The sequence below is a fragment of the Manacus candei genome, unplaced genomic scaffold (genome assembly GCF_025592945.1).
Source record: "Manacus candei isolate 608988 ecotype Guabito, Panama unplaced genomic scaffold, ASM2559294v1 h1tg000017l, whole genome shotgun sequence".
In the NCBI taxonomy this organism is placed as follows: Eukaryota; Metazoa; Chordata; class Aves; order Passeriformes; family Pipridae; genus Manacus; species Manacus candei.
The window spans coordinates 12,818,728-12,837,405 of record NW_026138065.1 but is presented as its reverse complement, the minus strand read 5'-3'; the positions used below and the strand labels follow the sequence as shown (position 1 = coordinate 12,837,405).

The following is an 18,678-nucleotide window of genomic DNA, read 5'->3' as shown; positions in this document are numbered from 1 at the left end:
TCATACACCCATTCTTACTCTGATCTTGTTTCTTTCACCCTGAAACCTTTGCATACATACCCTCAAAATGTGGTAACATATCTAATGACCTTGAGCACTATAATTTTTTTAATTTATTTTATTTTTAATTTTGTGTCATATCTGTCAGGTTTTTAACATCACTCTGTCTCATCTGACCAGAAGTTTACACCGCAGTATGAAATTCCAGGACAATTTCTTGGTAAAGATAGAAAAATTTTAAAAGTCTGTGAAACTGAACTATATAGTGAGGCCTGGAACTCTATACTCAATTTTATGTTGAGCAAATCTGGCCAGAAAAAATGTCACAGTATGAAACTGGACATCAGATTGTTGCATAGAAATTACAAAACCATGCAGGCAGTGTTAGTAACAGGAAATAACTATGTTCATCTTGTATTTGGATATAGTCACTCTGTTTAAAACTTGAGGGGGCAAAATTCTTTGGTTTTGACTTTGCTTGTCTGTGCTTTTAAGACCCTTTATTTTTTAAGCTTCTTATATTTGGACATTAAAAAACAAAAGAGCTGTATACAAAGCTGTTTCTCTGACTTTATTTTCCTTATTCTTTCTCTTCACATTAATTCCTCAGAAATAATCAAGAGATAAGCTACAATTAGTCATATGAGCATCCAGAACACTAAATTCACAGATTATGACTCCTTATCCATATGGCATTGCTTTTCAGTCATGCTTTTTGGACCAGCTTAATATTTAATTCATGAACAAATACATATGATAAACAACAGAACAACAGTTTCCAGATGTGCATTATTTCTGTGTCTTTCCTAGCATATGAAGATAGATACACAGAATATTTGTTAACTTCGGGCAATACCTAAAATAGCACTCTGGCACCTAAGGTATAGCTTAAATTAAATTTGGGTACCTAAATTCAGAAGAGCTATCCAGGAAAAAGGAAAAAAAAAGAACCTGTTCACTTTAATTCCTGGAATGCAACTAACTGCCATTGCTAGTGCATAGAGAAGCACTGCTTTATTGACTGAACTACCTATACCCTCCCCACTGAGAATCCAGAAATGATGTGTCCTTCTGCTGAAGTGTCCTGGAATATGCTTGCCTCTATATATCCGTGCTTGGCTAAAAATGCCTGGACAAATATAAGTAGTGACAGCCAACCTTGGGACAATAGAATAAAGGTCCAAGCATTTGTTTCTAGATTCAGAAAGCATCCAGGTTCTGAGTTCCACTTTCAAGGAGATGTTGAACTGAAGTCCAGACCCCTTTGTGTTTTCTGTTGGTTATCCTAGATATCCCAATGTTCAGTATCTGATTTGTTAGGAATTTGTGTGCACTAACCACTTGCCATATTCTGCTTCCTATGGAAAGAAGTCCTGTGCCTTTGGGTGAATGGGAGTTGTGGAACATGCTAGCATTTCCCTCATTTATATGAATGGGACCTTGGGGAATACCCAAACAATTAAGGCCTATGCAGCCTATGACAGGTCTGTACTTAGAGCAAGAGAGAGGTCCTGAATCATGTCATCAGGAAAATAAATTGAGTTTCTCTACAGCTATGCTGTTTAACCCTATCAGAGCATTTTTTTGTTCTGTAGCAGCCAGAGTGTATGAAAGGCTAGTAGAAAAAAAAAATACGGTATTAAGGGTGCTGTAGAAATGCATGCCAAACAATAAACAGTTATAGGAATGATCATCAATCAGAAAGTGTAAATAATCAGCTTGTGAGGAAAAAAAAATGTAATCTGGCCAGAACTAACAAGAACATGTAGGAAAATGGAAGGGGACTTAATACGGAGGTTAGAAATAAATGCATAGAAATGGGTACAGAGTTTAGAGGACTGTATATTGAGTAGCTCAAGGAATAATCAGTGAATCACAGAATCACTTAGGTTGCAAAAGACCTCCAAGATCATTGAGTTCAACCTTTGACCAGTCACCATCTCTCTAACTAGACCATGGCACTAAGTGCCATATTCAGTTGTTTCTTGAACACCTCCAGGGATGGTGACTCCACCACCTCCCTGGGAAGCCCATCCCAATGCCTGACCACACTTTCAGTGAAGAAATCCTTCCTGAGAAGTCCAGTGTCATCCTATAGAAATGACTGTCAGTGGCTGCTGTCTTATAAGCTTGCTGTCTGTAAATTTGGTCATGCTTGAAGGTAATAAATGTCTCAATAAAAACTGTTATTGTCTCAACTGAGTATGGCAAGGAAGGAAGCATGTCCCAGTCAGATATTTTAAATAGTAATCCCAAAATGTGTAGTATCCTACATTATAGTAAAATATATGCATTTGAATCTGATATTTAAGCTTCAAGGAAGGAGATTAAGTTGGGAAAATGGTGTGTTTCCATGTGTGTTTGTTAATGTGCTAAGCTTAGGCTATGGTTTGCAACTATGAATTTGGTGTGGAAGTCAGGGTTGTGCTTCCAATTCTGAACCTCTTGTCTTTTCTGGGGTCTCCCACTGATGAATTCTACTAAATACTATCAGCTACCTTGCTTCCAATGGTGTGCCCCATCTCTTTGCTGGCAGTTACTGTCTCCAATTCTTTCTTCCCAGCTGGCAAACAAGAGTGTTTACTACATTGTAGTTGACTCCATGATAGTGTCTCACTTAAATTGCTTATATGCTTGTGCTGAGGTGCCAAACTGTGCTAGAGCAGGCAGAACACAGGCAGACATTTGCTTCTACCCCCTCTGCTGTGGGGCAGTGACCTTTGACAGCAAACTTTGGGATGAAGGGAAGGGAGAGGGAAAAGGAGAAAGGAGAGCCAGTAAAATCTTAAACCACTGGAGATGTTTCTTCAGTGAATAAAAGGCAGAAATCTGCTGCAGCAGGTCATGCTTAACAATATGTTACCTCACATATTGTCATTAATTTATTTTTGATGCTGATGAGAGTTGTATTTTATACCTTTAAAAATGCATGTGCTATAGTCAGGAGGCCTTGAGTGCTGCAATACTGTGTTTTCTCCCCTTATGCCACCAAGGGCTTTCTGAAAATGAGGAGCTGTCAGATCACATGGGGATTTGGCCAACCACATATCCCAAAATAAAGTATTTTCATCAGAAATAGTGCTGCTAATGCAGACTACTTTGCCTCTACATGTTGTCCTAAGAGAGCCAACTGAGCCAATGTTTTTGCTATCGGAGAAGGACTAAGTTTGAAAAATAGTAAGAATTTTTTTCCCAAATGTTTCTCTGGGTCAGAGAAAAGCTGAATGGTTTATCTGCTCTTAATGCTACAGGATTTTGAGTTAGAACAGAATCTTTTTTACTTAATTCCATGATTTTTCTTATCAGATACTTTTTGTCATAGACTGTGTTCTCATACAATTTCAGCATCAGATTTTAAAAAGTATCTACCACATCTGGTAAGATTTGCAATAACTGTCTGTGTTTGATATTCTTCATTTGAGAAATGATTCCACTTGAATATCTCCATTTGGGTTCAATGTCCCCTACTTTCTAGAACACTTTGTAAGCTGTTACAACTCTGACCTCAAATACAGTTAAAAATATACCTCTACAAGGCTCATGGAATTTATGTGACTACTGCCCTCTTTGTAAAAGCCTGCTTCAGTGCTGATTTGCTGAATATGTAGCTTTAATTTGTGCTCATTCAGCAGGACTTCTTATCTGATTCAAGTGGAGGCACTCAACTTTATGAATCAGATTTAATAGATCCAGAGTCTTAATTAGGTCTTCATAGCTGGGTCCAACTGCAAATGTAGGGGCATTGCATTACAAACAAAACCCCTGCATATTTCCTGCAATGGTTTAACCCCAGATGGCAACTAAGCACCACACAACCACTTGCTCATTCCCCTCTGGTGGGATTGGGGGAAAGAAACAGAAAAAAAAAAAAGAAACAACTACTACCATATAGCTCAGTTAGGGACCCAAAATTTCCTGGAGGGTGAATTCCAGGAATCAGAGGTTCCCTGGATGCATAAGAGGTTTTTCAGCTTAATATTTTATGTAACATCAAAAATGATTTCACGATGAAGAAAGAAGGAGATACAGCGTCCTAGATGAGGTGTGAAGATTTCAGGATCTCCAGGATGGAAGGACTAATTAGGATAAACACAGGCTTGGAAAATGTAAAATAATAGAAAAATACTAAAAAATAACAGGAGATAAAGAGTTATTGACAAAGGCTTTAGCCTGTCAATTACTGAGTCAGAAGAGACCCTGTGCCAAGTTAAAGGTGTATCCATACCAATAGCAACAAATATTCTCAAAGGAAGGGAGTTAAGGTTGTATGTGTACTCTTTACTTGACCAGCACTTCTATCTTTTAAGGTAGCAGCCTTTGAAACATTATAATAGTATTATATGGAGGATCTGATAAAATGTAAGAGCAGTTTTAAAACCTGTCATACGGACTCAAACAAAATGAAAATACTTTTTTTAATCACTGTTTTCTTAATTGTAATATACTCATTTTTCAATTGAAGCATATGCAGTATGGTCAAAGCATTCATTGTCTGTAATAATAATTTCAGATCCTTGAAACAGTCTGAAACAACACAAAGACAAGAAGTTAAAGCCATATTATTCAAGTTATGTATTCATATTTAGTCACCGTATGGGATAGTTTCTTCTGCTTTACATCAGTCTTAATTAGATTTCTCTAGTCCATTTTTCTAGTGTTCTCTGTTTCCCTTCTTGCTTTTGTCTCCTGTCACAAAGCTAAATTTCTGTGTTACCAGTTCATCTCTTTTCCATACCTCAGGATGGTACATGTGTCCAGAAACACAGGCCAAAAACAATAGATTTATCACAACCTTAATGACAGCTGGCTGCATGCTGAGTGAATTCTTAAATTCCCCAAAACTACTTTTTTGCCAAAACATGTAGAGTTGCAGCATTCAACATTTTCTTGGGACTGTTATCTCCAAATGAAGAATGACTCCACTGGAAAAAATTTGGTATCAGCTATAGACCTATTTTTAACTTCTTGTTTGGTGAAACTTCAGAAAACATAATTAGCCATATGTTGAGAGATGTTCTCCAAGTCTTAAATTCAATTTTTGCAAACCACATTTAAGCACTACCTTGTCCACAACTTTATACTGTTGGAATCAGAAGACATGGGTATTTTAATGAGAATGTGATTCTTCATATTTCTTTGGGTAAATATTTGTGTTTATGAAGATTGCAGAACTGGCAGTACTAAAGACTGAAGTCTTCCATTTGTTTATATGGGAAGATCTGTGCAGGCAACAGTACTGGAATCACCCCCCTACTTCTGTCACTTATGAACTTCAAGCCTTGCATTAATGTTCTCAGAGGCAGAAAAGTAGAACAGTTCAGAAACATTCGTTCTCCCCCACAAGTATTTATCCTGAAAACAAAACAAGATTACTTTAATGAAAAACATGCACAGAGAATCTTAAGGTTATGTCAAAAATAAGAGTTTCTACGTGAAAACCATTTTTTTCCAAATTAAATCTACATAAACTGTCAGATTTCAAATTGGATTAAAACAAATTGAAAGATTAAATAATATCTGGCTAAGTCTTGGTATGGAATTATAGTCAGGTGCCTCATGATACCACCATGTCCTCGGAATCAGAATTCCTTTTTGGGCTACTTTTCCCATTACAATTACAGTTTCAGGAAGTTTTCTGCAAAATGAAGTTCAGTTTTTGCTGCCTTGAAAAGGCAGTTTGGACTGTGTGAATAGGAAAAATGTCACCTTTCTGTTTCTATTTAAAGAATAAAAACTCTTGCTAGAAGAGTGCTGACGCTGGATTTTTATTTTTCTGGCCAAAAGAGAAGTTTTCTTTGGTTCCTCTCTGACTACAGGTGGTCTGGTTCCAGCTTCTCATTCTTTCACAAAGCTGCCAGGTTGAAGAAGGACAAGGTTTCTTGCAACATCATGGTCCATGTCATGGATGGAGCAGTAGTGTACAAAGGCTAGAATGAAAGGGGAGAGGAGCATTTGGGACAGTTTCACACTGCTGACTGATCTGAGAAAGCTTGCAATAGAAGCAGAACTTTTGCAGCCTCTGTGGTTTCTATCCTAGCTGTGTTGAAAGTGAATTCTACATAATTAAAAATCAAGCCTCTTGGCTATAATCATTTAAAAACAGTCCCCATGTTCTTGTGTTTCCACATATTTGTACTGATGGCAAGCTGTTATCTGTCTGTTCGATCTTACTTTCATTGACTTGTTTGCCTTGCTTTTTTCAGTTGACCTCATTGCCGCTTGAAATGCAAAACATTTAGATTGCTGATGATCTGTTTCTAGCAAGGTTAAAGAAGGAGAAATAACACCATATATTGACAGGATTGAGAACTGTATGTCACCCTTTTTTTCAGTTGGCTCTTGATGAACAGCATATTCTCACTACTACAGCCATTTTTATCATATGACAATGGCAGCTGCCTTTTGCAGCTCACAGTGCATAAGAAAGAGTTTATAAGCTCTTACATGAAGATAAATATATAGATAGCTTTCTGAGGCACCTCAGTTAATGGTAATCCATTGAGATGAATCTCAAGATTACTACAAATTGTTTCATTTCATGACTGTCTCATGGCTCAATATTGAGTAACATCACGCTGTGTGATACGGTGCAATAGAATACAAGGATCTAAATATCCAGAGTAGCAAAAAGCAATTTGAGGGAATAAATAGCACATTTAATCACATTGTACCGAGTATTGACATCAACTGAGTTGCTTGATAAAGCTTTCAAAGCACAAATATGGTGAGCATTGATCATTTAACACTGCTTTTATTGGTAAAAATTATTAAGGGGATTTAGGTGGAGGATTTATTTGTTTGTTATAGCAGGGGTAGATGAGGTTAGTTATTTCACTTAATCTCTTTCTCAGTAGCTGAAGGCTTTTCTTAATTTTACAGCTAACTTTAAGTACAGAAGAATTCATTGGTTTAAGTAAAAATAACTAAAAAGAATAAAACTTCCTCTGCAGAAAAATACAACTCTGCAATATCTATTTTATAGTCAAGGAGTAGGTAGGATGCTTTGGTTTGTTTGTTTCTCTATAAATATTCAATCCAGCAAAACTTTACTGTTACACTGTAATGTATTGCATACAATATCATTTCTACAATGCTACTAAATACTTTACAATTATTTTCATAATTCCCAAAAAAGTTTAATTTGTCATGGTTCTTTTGTGCTCACAGAGCAGTCTAATTCTCATGACCTGTGAATTCTAAAAATTTTTTTACATTCTCTGTTTAAGCATTTGACAGTGGTTAATGAGTAATTTGCTCTGATTAGTTTATTCTGTAGGTCTTCACTTGTAAGTAAAAGGATATTTTTAATTCAGAATGCATGCTAATATGATGTAGATAATCAGAGGTCTGGGGAAAAAAAAAGTGAATCCTGCGGATTTTTTTTCTTTCCCTGGTATCCAGATGTACAGCTTAGTAAAGATTATGAACAAGTCTCTGCTTAGAAATGGTTTTAATTTGAAAACTTGAAAGGCATAATTCCATCCTCCCTCAGAACACACGTACTGCTGAAATTGTGCATTTAGCATTATGTTTTTCCTTTATTGTTTTCATTAATATCTATGTCGTAATTTAATTATGGTTTGGAATAATTGGTAAATTGAAACAATATCATAGAACAGGGTGAAAATTGATAAAAGAATGGTAAAGGTGAATTATATGGGGCATGGAAGCCTAGTTAGAAATAATGAGATAACGAAATTTTAGTTAATTTTTGGTTGAAAATCAACGACCTCTACACTGTGACTTATGCTGAGTAGTTGTTGTGGTTTAGGAACTGTGCTCCCCAATTTAGTGCCCCCACCAAGACTCTCCAAACCACACACCGCTCTTTCTCTCACTCCCCTGCTTTCTCCCCCTTCCCCACTGCAGCAGGTGGAGAGGAGAATTGGAAGCACAAAAGGCAAAGATCACAGGTTGAGATGAGGACAATTTCTGGAAACAGCAATGAGATAAGAAAATGAACACTAACAGCAACACTACTAATAACAGCATACAAGAAAGGAAAGGATTCATGGTAACAGGCAATACTGGATGGCTCCCTCTACCATGTTTTCTCAACTGGAAAGAACCCCTTCTCCCTGGAATAGAGTCCCTTTCACACCATCCTGGCAAGGACATGAGGTGGTATAGAATAACCTATGTGTCCTAGCCATGCCCCCTCGCAGCTACTGCAAAAATTAACCCTGTCCTGTCTGGAACCAGGGCACTAGTAGAACTTGCAGAAGCTCTAGCACGTGAGATATTTGAAACTGGGCTAGACAAACAGGAAAAATGGACTGTAGGGGACCAATTTTTCACTGGCAAAGATGCAGACTAGTGACCTAATATCTCCTTTCCACCGTTAGTGCCTGTAAGTCTGTTTGAAAAAATACTTGGAATTCTCTATGTCTTTTAGCCTCACTTGGATTTCTTTTGTATCTAGCAACATCAGATCATTATCCTATGAAAGTGCTTGACAGTAAAGAGCCTCATTTTCAGTTTTTCTTACTGGACAAAGTTAAATCTTAGGATATGTAGAGTCTCATTGTGCCTACTTGTTTACTTGCAGTAGAGAGAAGGACAGAACTCAGAAAACTTCCTGTCCCATGGGTCACAAAAAAAAACCAACTAAAATTGGCCAGCAGCACAGGGAATTTCAAATGATGGGAAAGCAATGACTTCATTGATTTTTGACATTTTGAATTCTAACTATTTGCATTTTGTGTCCTTTACAGACTGTCTGAAAGGAGAGATAACCCAGAGGCACATTCAGAGAGCAGCTCTAGGTAAGACCATAACATTTCAGGTATAGATAGGATGAATCTGCTTATGAGGCAGGTTGTATTTTCTATGACAGTTTTTGCCACAGTATTTCTGCAATATCTATGCCATAAAGAACATGGACTCTGTGAACTTTGCCTGAAATTTGACTCTAAAGGCATCTTATTTTATATGTGATGAGAAAAATAATACAAAATTCTTATAGGTTTTGGAGTTTGGTTTCTGATTAGTCTAATTTGAATTCCCATTAACAGACATTAGTATGTCCTGAGACTGAGCTAGTAGCCATGTTGCCACAGTCTGTCTAACATCCTTTTTAAATTTTCTCGTTCTGAGAGGGGCTGAAGGCATACACAGGTCATTTCTCTCGCATCTAGTTATAGGAGTTGAGAAGTTATTTCTTACGGTTTCTGTTGACACAGCTGTGAAGCTAGAAGTGTCTTTGTAAGTTGTTCATATAAGTGTAAAGTCATCCAAATTTGTTTTAAGATGCTTAAAACTGACTCTACTGACTTTGTACTGAAACAGCCTAGGAGTGTTCATGTGAGAATTCCTCTTCTGGGACAATAAACTTCATCTAAAATTTGACAGAAAACTGCTGTTGCAATAACAGTTTAGATCCCTCTTCATTTAAATCCATAAAAGAATCCCAAAATGTGCCTTCATAGACCTTCTTCACATAAAAGATGGAGCTAACTCAGACCAGATTGCAGTTGATGCATTTATTTCTGTGTGTACATAATACAGAGAACATTATTTGTCTCTTAGTAAGAGGGAGAAACTTGAGGGACTTTCTTAATCCCAAAAGTCAGGCAAGTTAAGTTACTGCAGAAAAAAAATAGTTTCTCTTTCTAATTTACTCATGCATCTCAAGCTTTGTTGATTATGTTATTATTTTATACCTCTATCCCTTTTTATTTTGATAATCAGCACTGAAAATTAATGTTGTCCATGTCAATAAAGCCTAGGAGTTAAACTCAAGTTATTTTGATCAGTATGAGAAGGGGAAATGAAGGAGCTGCTGATCTCCCTGGTATCCAGTAACAGGACACATGGGAATGGTTCAAAGCTGCATCAGAGAAAGTTCAGATCTGATATTAGGAAAAGTTTCTTTACCAAGAACAGGCTTCCTAGATAGGTGATCAGTGTCCCATACCTGACAGTGTTTAAAAAGCACCCTCCCCTCCCCTCCCCTCCCCTCCCCTCCCCTCCCTGCTTTTCATAACATAGGTAAGCATAATTTTTCATGTCCTTATGAAATGCCGTAGTAGTGACTTTACCAGCTATACATTTACATTGTAAATATTCTATTAGTATTCTAAAATGCAGCAGGCAACCCATGCGTTTTTGCCTTTTGTTTTAAGCGCTGCTGTCTGCCTATCATCACAAAGTCTGGACTGCACAAATTATTTTTCAGTATTTTCATTATTCTTTTAAATACTCTGGTTATTTAGACTTAATATTTATTCTATGAGTTGGGGAGTATTATTTGCCTGCCTGTATTTTTGAGTGAATGTTCTTCCAAGGAGTAACAGGTGTCAAGTCTCCCAGGAACTTCTCAACAACCAGAATGTCATCAAGATACTTTTTCTGAAAACTGCGTGGTAAAAGTTCTAATTAAGAGTCTGTTGAAATCCCTACATGAAATAAAACACACCATTGTTTCAATTAGAAACCAAGTTAATATCTTCCAGCTGCCTTTTTTTTTTTTCCTTAAAAAATTTTATGGTTAAAACTCTTGAAGAAGCTATTCTAGTTGGATTTTAAACAGTGTAGATTTGTTTCCCTCATGGCTGTGCTTAAGATATGGATTTCTTATTGAAGGAAAACTCCAGTACTAAGCCCATTGCTCTTAGCTGTCTTTTTTAAAACACCATATGCTGGAAGTTCACAAAGGACACAAATAGATGGGAGGTTTCATCAGAGACAAGGGATTGCTTCATGTTTGTCAGTACAGAACCAGAAACATTGAATATTTTGTGCAAAATTGCAAGATTCACTCTTTGGGTAACTTTCATCTTTATTAATTATAAAAATACTTTATTATACAAATAACTTCTTTTAGTTATCTTCAGTAAGATCTTTCAGAGTAACATGCTTAAAAATATTTTCAGACAGGATTTAAAATTCCTTTTTCATGACTAACTGCATTTTTAGGCAGGATTTAAAATAAAATAATGTATACACTGCTTAAGTATTCACAGAGTGAAAAAATTGCATCATGAGAATGTTGCTGGGTGTAAAAGATAGGAGGAAAGGGAGGAAAAAATTGCTTTTCGTGGAGTTTGCAGTGTTGCAGAAGAAATGTAGGGGTTTATTTGATTCTAGTGAAATATTAAGATGCTTTTAACTAGCATTTCTGTAAAATACAGGACCTGATTCTCCATTTTCTTATTCCAGTTTTGCATAGATGGAGCATGACTGCAAGCAGGCTAGTGTAACGTTATTTGCCAGCACTGGGGGGAGACTGAATCCTAAGCTGGACCTGCCTGATGACATAGGAAATCCTATGATGTATTGTAATGGGAGGATGCTTCTATGGGGATGTAGTCATGTAGCAGAGGTGTGTTTTGTACAATTACTTTCCATAACAGAAGTAACTGTGCTATGACTTGCACAGTTTTGCCTATTCAACTACATCTTGAGTAGAGGCCTCTGTTGGGTCAACTCTGGAAGTTAGGAAGTACCCTTGAACATACCCTTGACTGATCTGTCCATATCAGCAGAAATGTTTAGTAAATCTGCAAGTCCCCCAGGCTGTTCAGTCAGCTTCAAGCACATTGGGACAAAGCTTTATGCACAGAAGGATCATCTATTATGTGCAGTCTGAAAAGTTTCCTAAATTAACATGAATATTAGTCTGCGACCAGTGGTGCAGCATCTTCAACACAGCATGCCCCTCATCACTGATAATTACGGGTAGTTTATCAGTTTAGTTGAAATGGAGTTTTGCAGCTTTCCATTTCAAATAATTTTCTTTTCCTCACGTTTTCCGTGAGACTCCCTTCTCTTTTTGTGTAAGTTTTGAAATCTGGGCTAGTAGCAATTCTTGCTAGTAGCAATCCTGTCTTTTGGAATTCTCCTGAAAACATCAAAAGATGGCAAAACCTTTCTGCTTCTGGGGAGGTTTGTTGAGACTAAATTACTGTCTAGCTCCACTTTCTCTGTACAGCTATTTGAAATGAAAAAAAATTAGGAGAAATGTGGGTCTTTGTAGGGTATCTGCATCCTTTGTATGGATTTCAGCATTAAGGTGCAGTTTTATCAATACTTTATTAAAAACAAAAAAACAAACAAAACCTCCACTTGTTTTTCCTGGTTTTGTAACTTGAGTTTTAGAAATAAGATTCTTTATTTCTGCCATTATTCAAAGAGCTCTTCCAAAGTTCTTTTTTAAGCAAAATTCCTTTGATAAAGCCCATTCCTTATAAAAAATAAAATGACTAGGTGAGTCAGAAATAACAGATATATTTGAATCCCTGATATTGCATACCAGCATTTGATTTAGTATGGCAAATGCCTGAGAGCAAGGCTTTTGGCATGTTATTTTTATATTTGGATTTGTAACACATTTGTTTTAAGCAAAAATAGAAAAGTTTGTCCTTATCTTTGTACCCTCTGTAGCCTTTTCTATATCATCTTCTCCTACATTTTCAAAGCTAGATACCTGTTCTAAAAGTATTAGTATCAGCTTATATCCTTTTTCTTGCCATGATGAGTGTTTCTTTATAGCGTGTTTCATTCTGCTTACTTACCTTTCCTTGATTAGAAGTCAAAGAACATGATCAATACCAGAATAAAGCAGGGACAGACAGTGCTGTATAATTAATGTATCAGAGTACTCCTGCAGGAATATTCTAGCCAGTGTTAGGAAAGAATTTCAAGAAGCAGTTCCTCCAGTACTTGTGGTGCTGTCACTACCATATATCCCTTCTATACCTGATGAAAAGAAAATATGTTGTTTGACACATTTCTGTATATCTGAAGAGTTAGAATGGGGAACTGCTGCTCCCAGTTTTCCAGAGTGTTAGCTCACGGAATCGCAGAATGATTTGGGTTGGAAGGGACGTTTAAATATCATCCAGACCAACCTTCCAACCATGGGCAGGGAGAACATCTTTCACTAAATTGAGTTGCTCACAGTTCCATCCAGTCTGACCTTGAACCTTCCAATGTGGCCCATGCCACTAGAAAAGTTGATCCACTGGGGTTTGTATCTGGTATATAAGTGTATGATAGTTCTCTGCAACCTTTGCAGCATTTTACAGATATATATAACATTAATTAGACTAATAATTATAACTGTCTTGAACTCATCTGCTGTGATCTGTGTCAATGGAAAGCACATCTCACTTCCAAACCGCTGTTTTGCATCAGGGTTGATCTGTTATTTAAATAAATCCATATTTAAATAAAATGACCTTGGCTTCTTTCACTTCTTTATATCTTGTAACTGAGATGACATTTAACATTTTTCATATGAAGCAGAAGATTCTTGATCTGTACTGATGCCATGAAATGAAGAGACACAAGTGTTTTCAATCAGAAAATGACAGAAGTTGACCAAACTGGCAATTTGTGTTTTCCCACACAAATCCAGCACAGTCCATGGAGAATAATAGATGGCCTGTTTCAAGACCATCATTCTTGGTGCTGAAAAATGATATCTTATGTATGGGCTAAATAAAGCACTTTAGAGAAATAATCTCTTTGAAGTCCAGAACTTTAAGGGGTTTTTTTGGTTTGTTTTTTTCTATGGGGTTTTTTTTGTGGTTTTTGTTTGGTTGTTTGGTTGGTTTGGGTTGGGTTGGGTTGGGTTGGGTTTTTTTGTGGGAGATAAAGCAACATGTCCCCAGTACTACTAATCATCCAAAGGCTAATAAAGTATGCCAAAGAGCAGTGTATTCAGTTTGCAATAGCCTCAGAATAAGGGAAAGATTTCTCTTAACAAATCATAATTTTGATATGCACAATGTTTCTGTGTGTTATATTCTTCTATGCATTTGTAGTTCAAATGTCAAACAACAGTGGTGTTTTTTGTAAAAGTTCCCTGTACTTGTGCATGCAGGGAACTTATTTTATTCGTAGGGTGACCTCTAGTGGTATCAAGGCCACTGTTTTTTAGTGATGGGTTTGATTTCTTTAGTGTATTTCAAAGAAAATAGGAATTCTGAGAGTGACAGAAAGCTGGTAAGATTGTGCTTGTTAAAAAGGATGATGATTTTTCACTGTTGTTAAGACAAAGATACCAATAGCAAAACTTGATGAAAATTCAGAAACCAGTACCTCTTGGCCTTTTTTAAAAGTTTTACTCTGACAAAGATAAAGCTGCTTTTGAATTTGCTTTGTAGAATTATTGTAGCATATTAAGTGCTTTTAGAAATATTTACCAAATCAGTTTTTAAGCAAGTGCTTGAAATACAAGTAGCTATATAGGACGTTACAGGTAGATTAGAGAAGCTTGTTATTGTAGTGTATTTAAGTCATTGCAGTTATTTCAGATTTGTCTTGGTGGGAAAAAGCATAGACTTTAGCCTGTGGTAACTGTGAAGTTAGACACCATAACAAACTTACTCTCTTGGGTTTGCATGCTGTTTTGTGCTTCAAGTCAGCACAGTTTATGGCTAAAACTATGAGCTCTTGAAGAGCTTTTGTATTTCTGTATCTACCAAGTCCTTCTGTAAAGATGTTCACAATCAGGAAAAAGAACCATGGATTCGAAAAAGCAGCTAAACAAGCAGCAATGATTTTTTTCCCACAGTACCTGAGGTTTCTTCTTAGGTAATATGTTCTGGGGGTTTCTCACTATTACATTGGAATTAAGTTTAAAACTGTAAGAGTATGCACTGTAAGAAAACACTCAGCAGGTTTTTCTAGGTACAGTGCTAAATTCTAGAGAAAGGCATGAGTTTTCCCCTTCATTCTGTCTTCAAGAAAGAGAATATTGCATCTTTACTGGAAGTCTTTGCAAATATCTCCTCTTGAACTGTCAGAGAAAATTCTGAGATTACTTGTGTGTTCCTATTAAGCTTCCCATCTGACCCACTCAACTTCAGCTATCATAGCTCAGAAAAGAGCAAAGACATCTTTGGATCAAGCGATATTTTTATTAGGAGTCATGAACTTGTAGCACAGCTATTCAGTTCTCAGTTTTATTGACACTGACTTAGGCATTTCACTGTTGTTGGAACAGCTTGCAGTCTCTGTTAGCTTTCTTGGAATAAGTATTTCTTCTGAAATACTGAAAAGTTCAGTGCAAATTGCATTATTATTTAGAGACTCCTTCTGGTTTCTAGCAAGTAAGCAAGGCAGAATCTGGAGATTCTCATTCTCTAGTTTGATCTACTAAATTAAAATATTAAGATTCTATGAGGATAATTACACATTGAAAGAGGTCATCAGAGAAGTTTGTAGGATCTCTGTCCATGGAGTTTTTCATGACATGTCTGGACAATCTAGTCTGATTTAGTTTTCACTAAACTTTGAGCAGTAGCTTGGACTGTGCAGCCTTTCAAGGTCCCTTCCACCCACAATGATTCTATGATTCTAAGATAGAACTTGAAGTGGAGTGAGCAAAAAATCAACTTGGTTCTATACATACAGGCTACTGATTCTAGGCCTAAGCTTGCTTTAGCTTCAGTGTATCTTTGAGTAGCCTCTATTGGCTCTAAAAAGTTTGTAGAAAGTTTAACTAAGGTGCTGTAAACTTCTTTCTTCCAACCATGTCCAGTGGGTATGTTGGGCAGCTTGACTAGTTCTGTATCAGTCAAGGTTTTCTCTGTGAAAGCTCTCTGAAATAAACAAAAGTTCTGTAATCTAATGAACTATAAACAACAAATGGAGCTCTTTCACATCTGTATTTCTTTGAGTTTTTCAAGGTAGTGGTCAAAACTAGAATAGCAATTTCTATCTATCTGATCATATAAAGGATAGAGGGAATGAGAAATAGCATGGCTAATGTGACATCCAGTGTTTCAGAACACAAAACTTCTCCCATTTTACTTTTTGCTGAAAGAACCAAAGGAAATTAATTCACTGCTTTTCTGCTCAAAATTTTTTGCATATTTAAGATCACAGAGAATAATGTCTTCAAATAAGTAGCTATTAACAATATCCTACAAATGTGCAGAGGTTGGATATACTTCTCCAGATAAGAATCTTATGCATAAGTTGTAATTGTTTCTGGATATATCAGGATTGTCTCTTCTCAGTATATGGTACAGAGTAATTCATCCAACAGCTACCAGAACGTCAAACTCAATGTCCTTTCCTTCACAAGTCATAGAAAAGAGCTGAATTATGAGAAATCCCTAAATACCTCTTTATTTCTTGTACCTTCTTGAGCTGGTAGCCAGCACAGACAGCCCAGCTGTTCTGCAGCTGCAGCTGTTAGGTGTGTGCATGGGAAGACCAGCAAAAGTGCAGCACTTGATGTGGGATATGAGTGTGGCCAGCAGAGATAGGGGGTCCCAAAACCATAACCTGGCCCCTATAACTGCCCAGGTTGTACATGATCCTAATCAAACACATATGCTAGAACACTGAACAACATCAAAATGGATCATAAAGAATAACATTCCTGGTGACATGAAATCCTATATTGGAGCTTCAGAAATTTTCTGGAAAACTCATACAATATTTTAAAAAGCATTCAGGAAACTGTTTTAGAGGACCAATGGAGTAGCCATGTGGGAGAGTGGAAACAAAAATTTCTGTAGTACTTTTGTCTTTATTGTACGCTTAAGTGAGGTGAAGTCTTAACACATATCTCTGCTATTTGCACAGAAAAAAACACCATATCCATGATAAAGTGGCTTCAGGCCTAACATCTTTTGTCTTCCTTGGGCCAAGAGTTAAACTAAACATTTTACAGTGCAACCCCAATCTCATAATATATTGATTTCATCAATAATGGTGTGTCTTTTCTTTCTGTTTTCTATCTCATCTACTTCTCTTTTGCAGATGAAAGGACTTTTACTAATACCTTGTAACAGAAGGATCAAAATTGTTCAAACTGATGCTGCCACATGCATTTATGTGGTTGGTATTCACTTCTTGAATCAAGGTCAAAACCTCCTTTATTGTCTAACTTGAAGTTACACATCAGTTCAGGACCCACCTATACACAGCTGAAACAGAAGCAGTGAAGTATAAAAATGTATGTTTATTTTTCTTTAATATTCTTGCAAATGAGGTTGCTACAAATTTAGCATACAGTCCAAAATCAATGCTTCTGTGCATTGTCATGAGTGTTTGTACTGACAACCACAGACAGAGTTCTACAGAGAATGCAGGTAAAACACCCCTTATATTTAGAAAACATTAGGCCTATTGAATTGATCCCAGGGTTGCTGCATGCACTGAATTCCTAAATGTGACCTCAAGTACAGGATTTACTGTGCATGGCTGTGTATATTCATGCACAATAAGGCTGGCACTTCTCAGAACTGAGAATTCCCAGCAAGAAATATGGATGCCCTAAGCCTCAGTATTGCTTCTGTGCTCTGTGACACTCAGCGTGACTGCACCTGGGTATTTCTCATTCGTAGGAAAGTTGTGCTATATTGTTCTCAGTCAAGTTCTTATCTTGACCAGGCATTACTTTACAAAAGCTGTGGTGGTGTCTTGCTGCAACTGCAGTCTGCATATTGGTAGTAGAGTATTCCTAATGTCTCAGGTTTGTGATAAAGAACTGACTCCAGAAGTATTTTCCATCCTTTTCTTTCAAGAAGAGCATGAAAAAGCTTAGCAAAGAGATTTTTTTCCCATGAAAGCTCTTGGATGTTGTAAAAATTAATGCTTACAAAGCCTCAAAGCTTATGTGTGACAAACAACACCCCTTCTTAGGAGGCAGAGAAAGATCATTCAAATATATCAGGTATGATTTTATTTAATATTATGAACAAGATAAATGATGCAACAGTAATCTCATGTAATCAAATGGTAAAATGTATTTATTAAGTGTATGCAAGAATCTGAGTTAATAGGGGTTCCTGGCTAAGACCCAGCTATGTTACCATTCCACTAGATTAACTAGCATGTATAGAAGATATTAAACTTGAAGTTGCTTTCCTCCCCCTCACCCCCAGTATATTTTACTTGTATCTTTGGAAACCAAGAGAGAATTTTTAGCCACGATGGTTTCAGAAACTTTCATGGCTTAAGTGCAGTTGATGTGAAGGTAACACCTTCTATTTTGTATGCCATGTATTTTGAGGAGCAAATTTATAGATTACTAGTTTCAAAGAAGCAACTTGAGGGAATTGAATTGTGAGTCTGTATTTAGCCAAAACAGTTCACTGATATGGGAAAAAAAGGTCTGCTTTACAGGTGTACATTGGAAGTTAGTTAGTTTGAGCCAATATCAAGCCAGTAAAACAATAAACAATGCAAAAATCCAAACCAAAACAAAAAACAAAGAGAACTAAACCCAAAACCAAAACGAAAACCAGCATACCAATGGACTCTTTTAATAAATTCAGTGATTAAAATCAAAATCAAAATCTAGAAAATACATGTCCCCAGTCCCCTGTACATTCATTAACTTGTAAAATGCTGGAAATAGGACAGTTTGTTTCGGTGCATTCTCAAGACAAATTGGCTGAAACTTTAAAAAATCTTTTATATTAGGGTTAGGGAAATTGCTCTAAAACCCACAATACAAACTCATCCAGGCACTAGGATATTTTCCACTCCTCCTGGATTGGATGTGCATACTCATCTTTGATTTTGTATAAGGTACACACGTGGTGCCCAGTGACAAACATAGGCTGACATGGCCTAGGGGAGGAATAAAAAAGAAAAGGGGGGCAATTACTTGTAAGCTGATCCCTAACGATGGATGGGTAGTTCTGTTTTAAAAAACCAAATGACAGCATATGGTCCAGTTTGAAAGCACTAAAGCCCGCGTTTGCCAAA

General features: G+C 36.7%; 1 protein-coding gene across 10 annotated transcripts in view; it reads left to right on the top strand.

Moving 5' to 3' along the window:
- KIF6 (kinesin family member 6) overlaps positions 1–18,678 on the top strand; it is a 163,267-nt gene that overhangs the window by 115,210 nt on the left and 29,379 nt on the right. For 8 of the 10 annotated variants that reach the window (XR_007903786.1, XR_007903787.1, XR_007903790.1 and 5 more), the window contains one exon: positions 8,715–8,765. Coding sequence is in view for 5 of the 10 variants with exons in the window: in XM_051782878.1 (XP_051638838.1) it covers positions 8,715–8,765 (51 nt within the window). In the remaining 5 variants the exon portion in view is untranslated. Of the gene's footprint in view, positions 1–7,869; positions 8,015–8,714; positions 8,766–16,722; positions 16,786–18,678 lie in introns of those variants that run through there. The other 2 variants (XR_007903789.1, XR_007903788.1) reach the window with 2 other exon arrangements.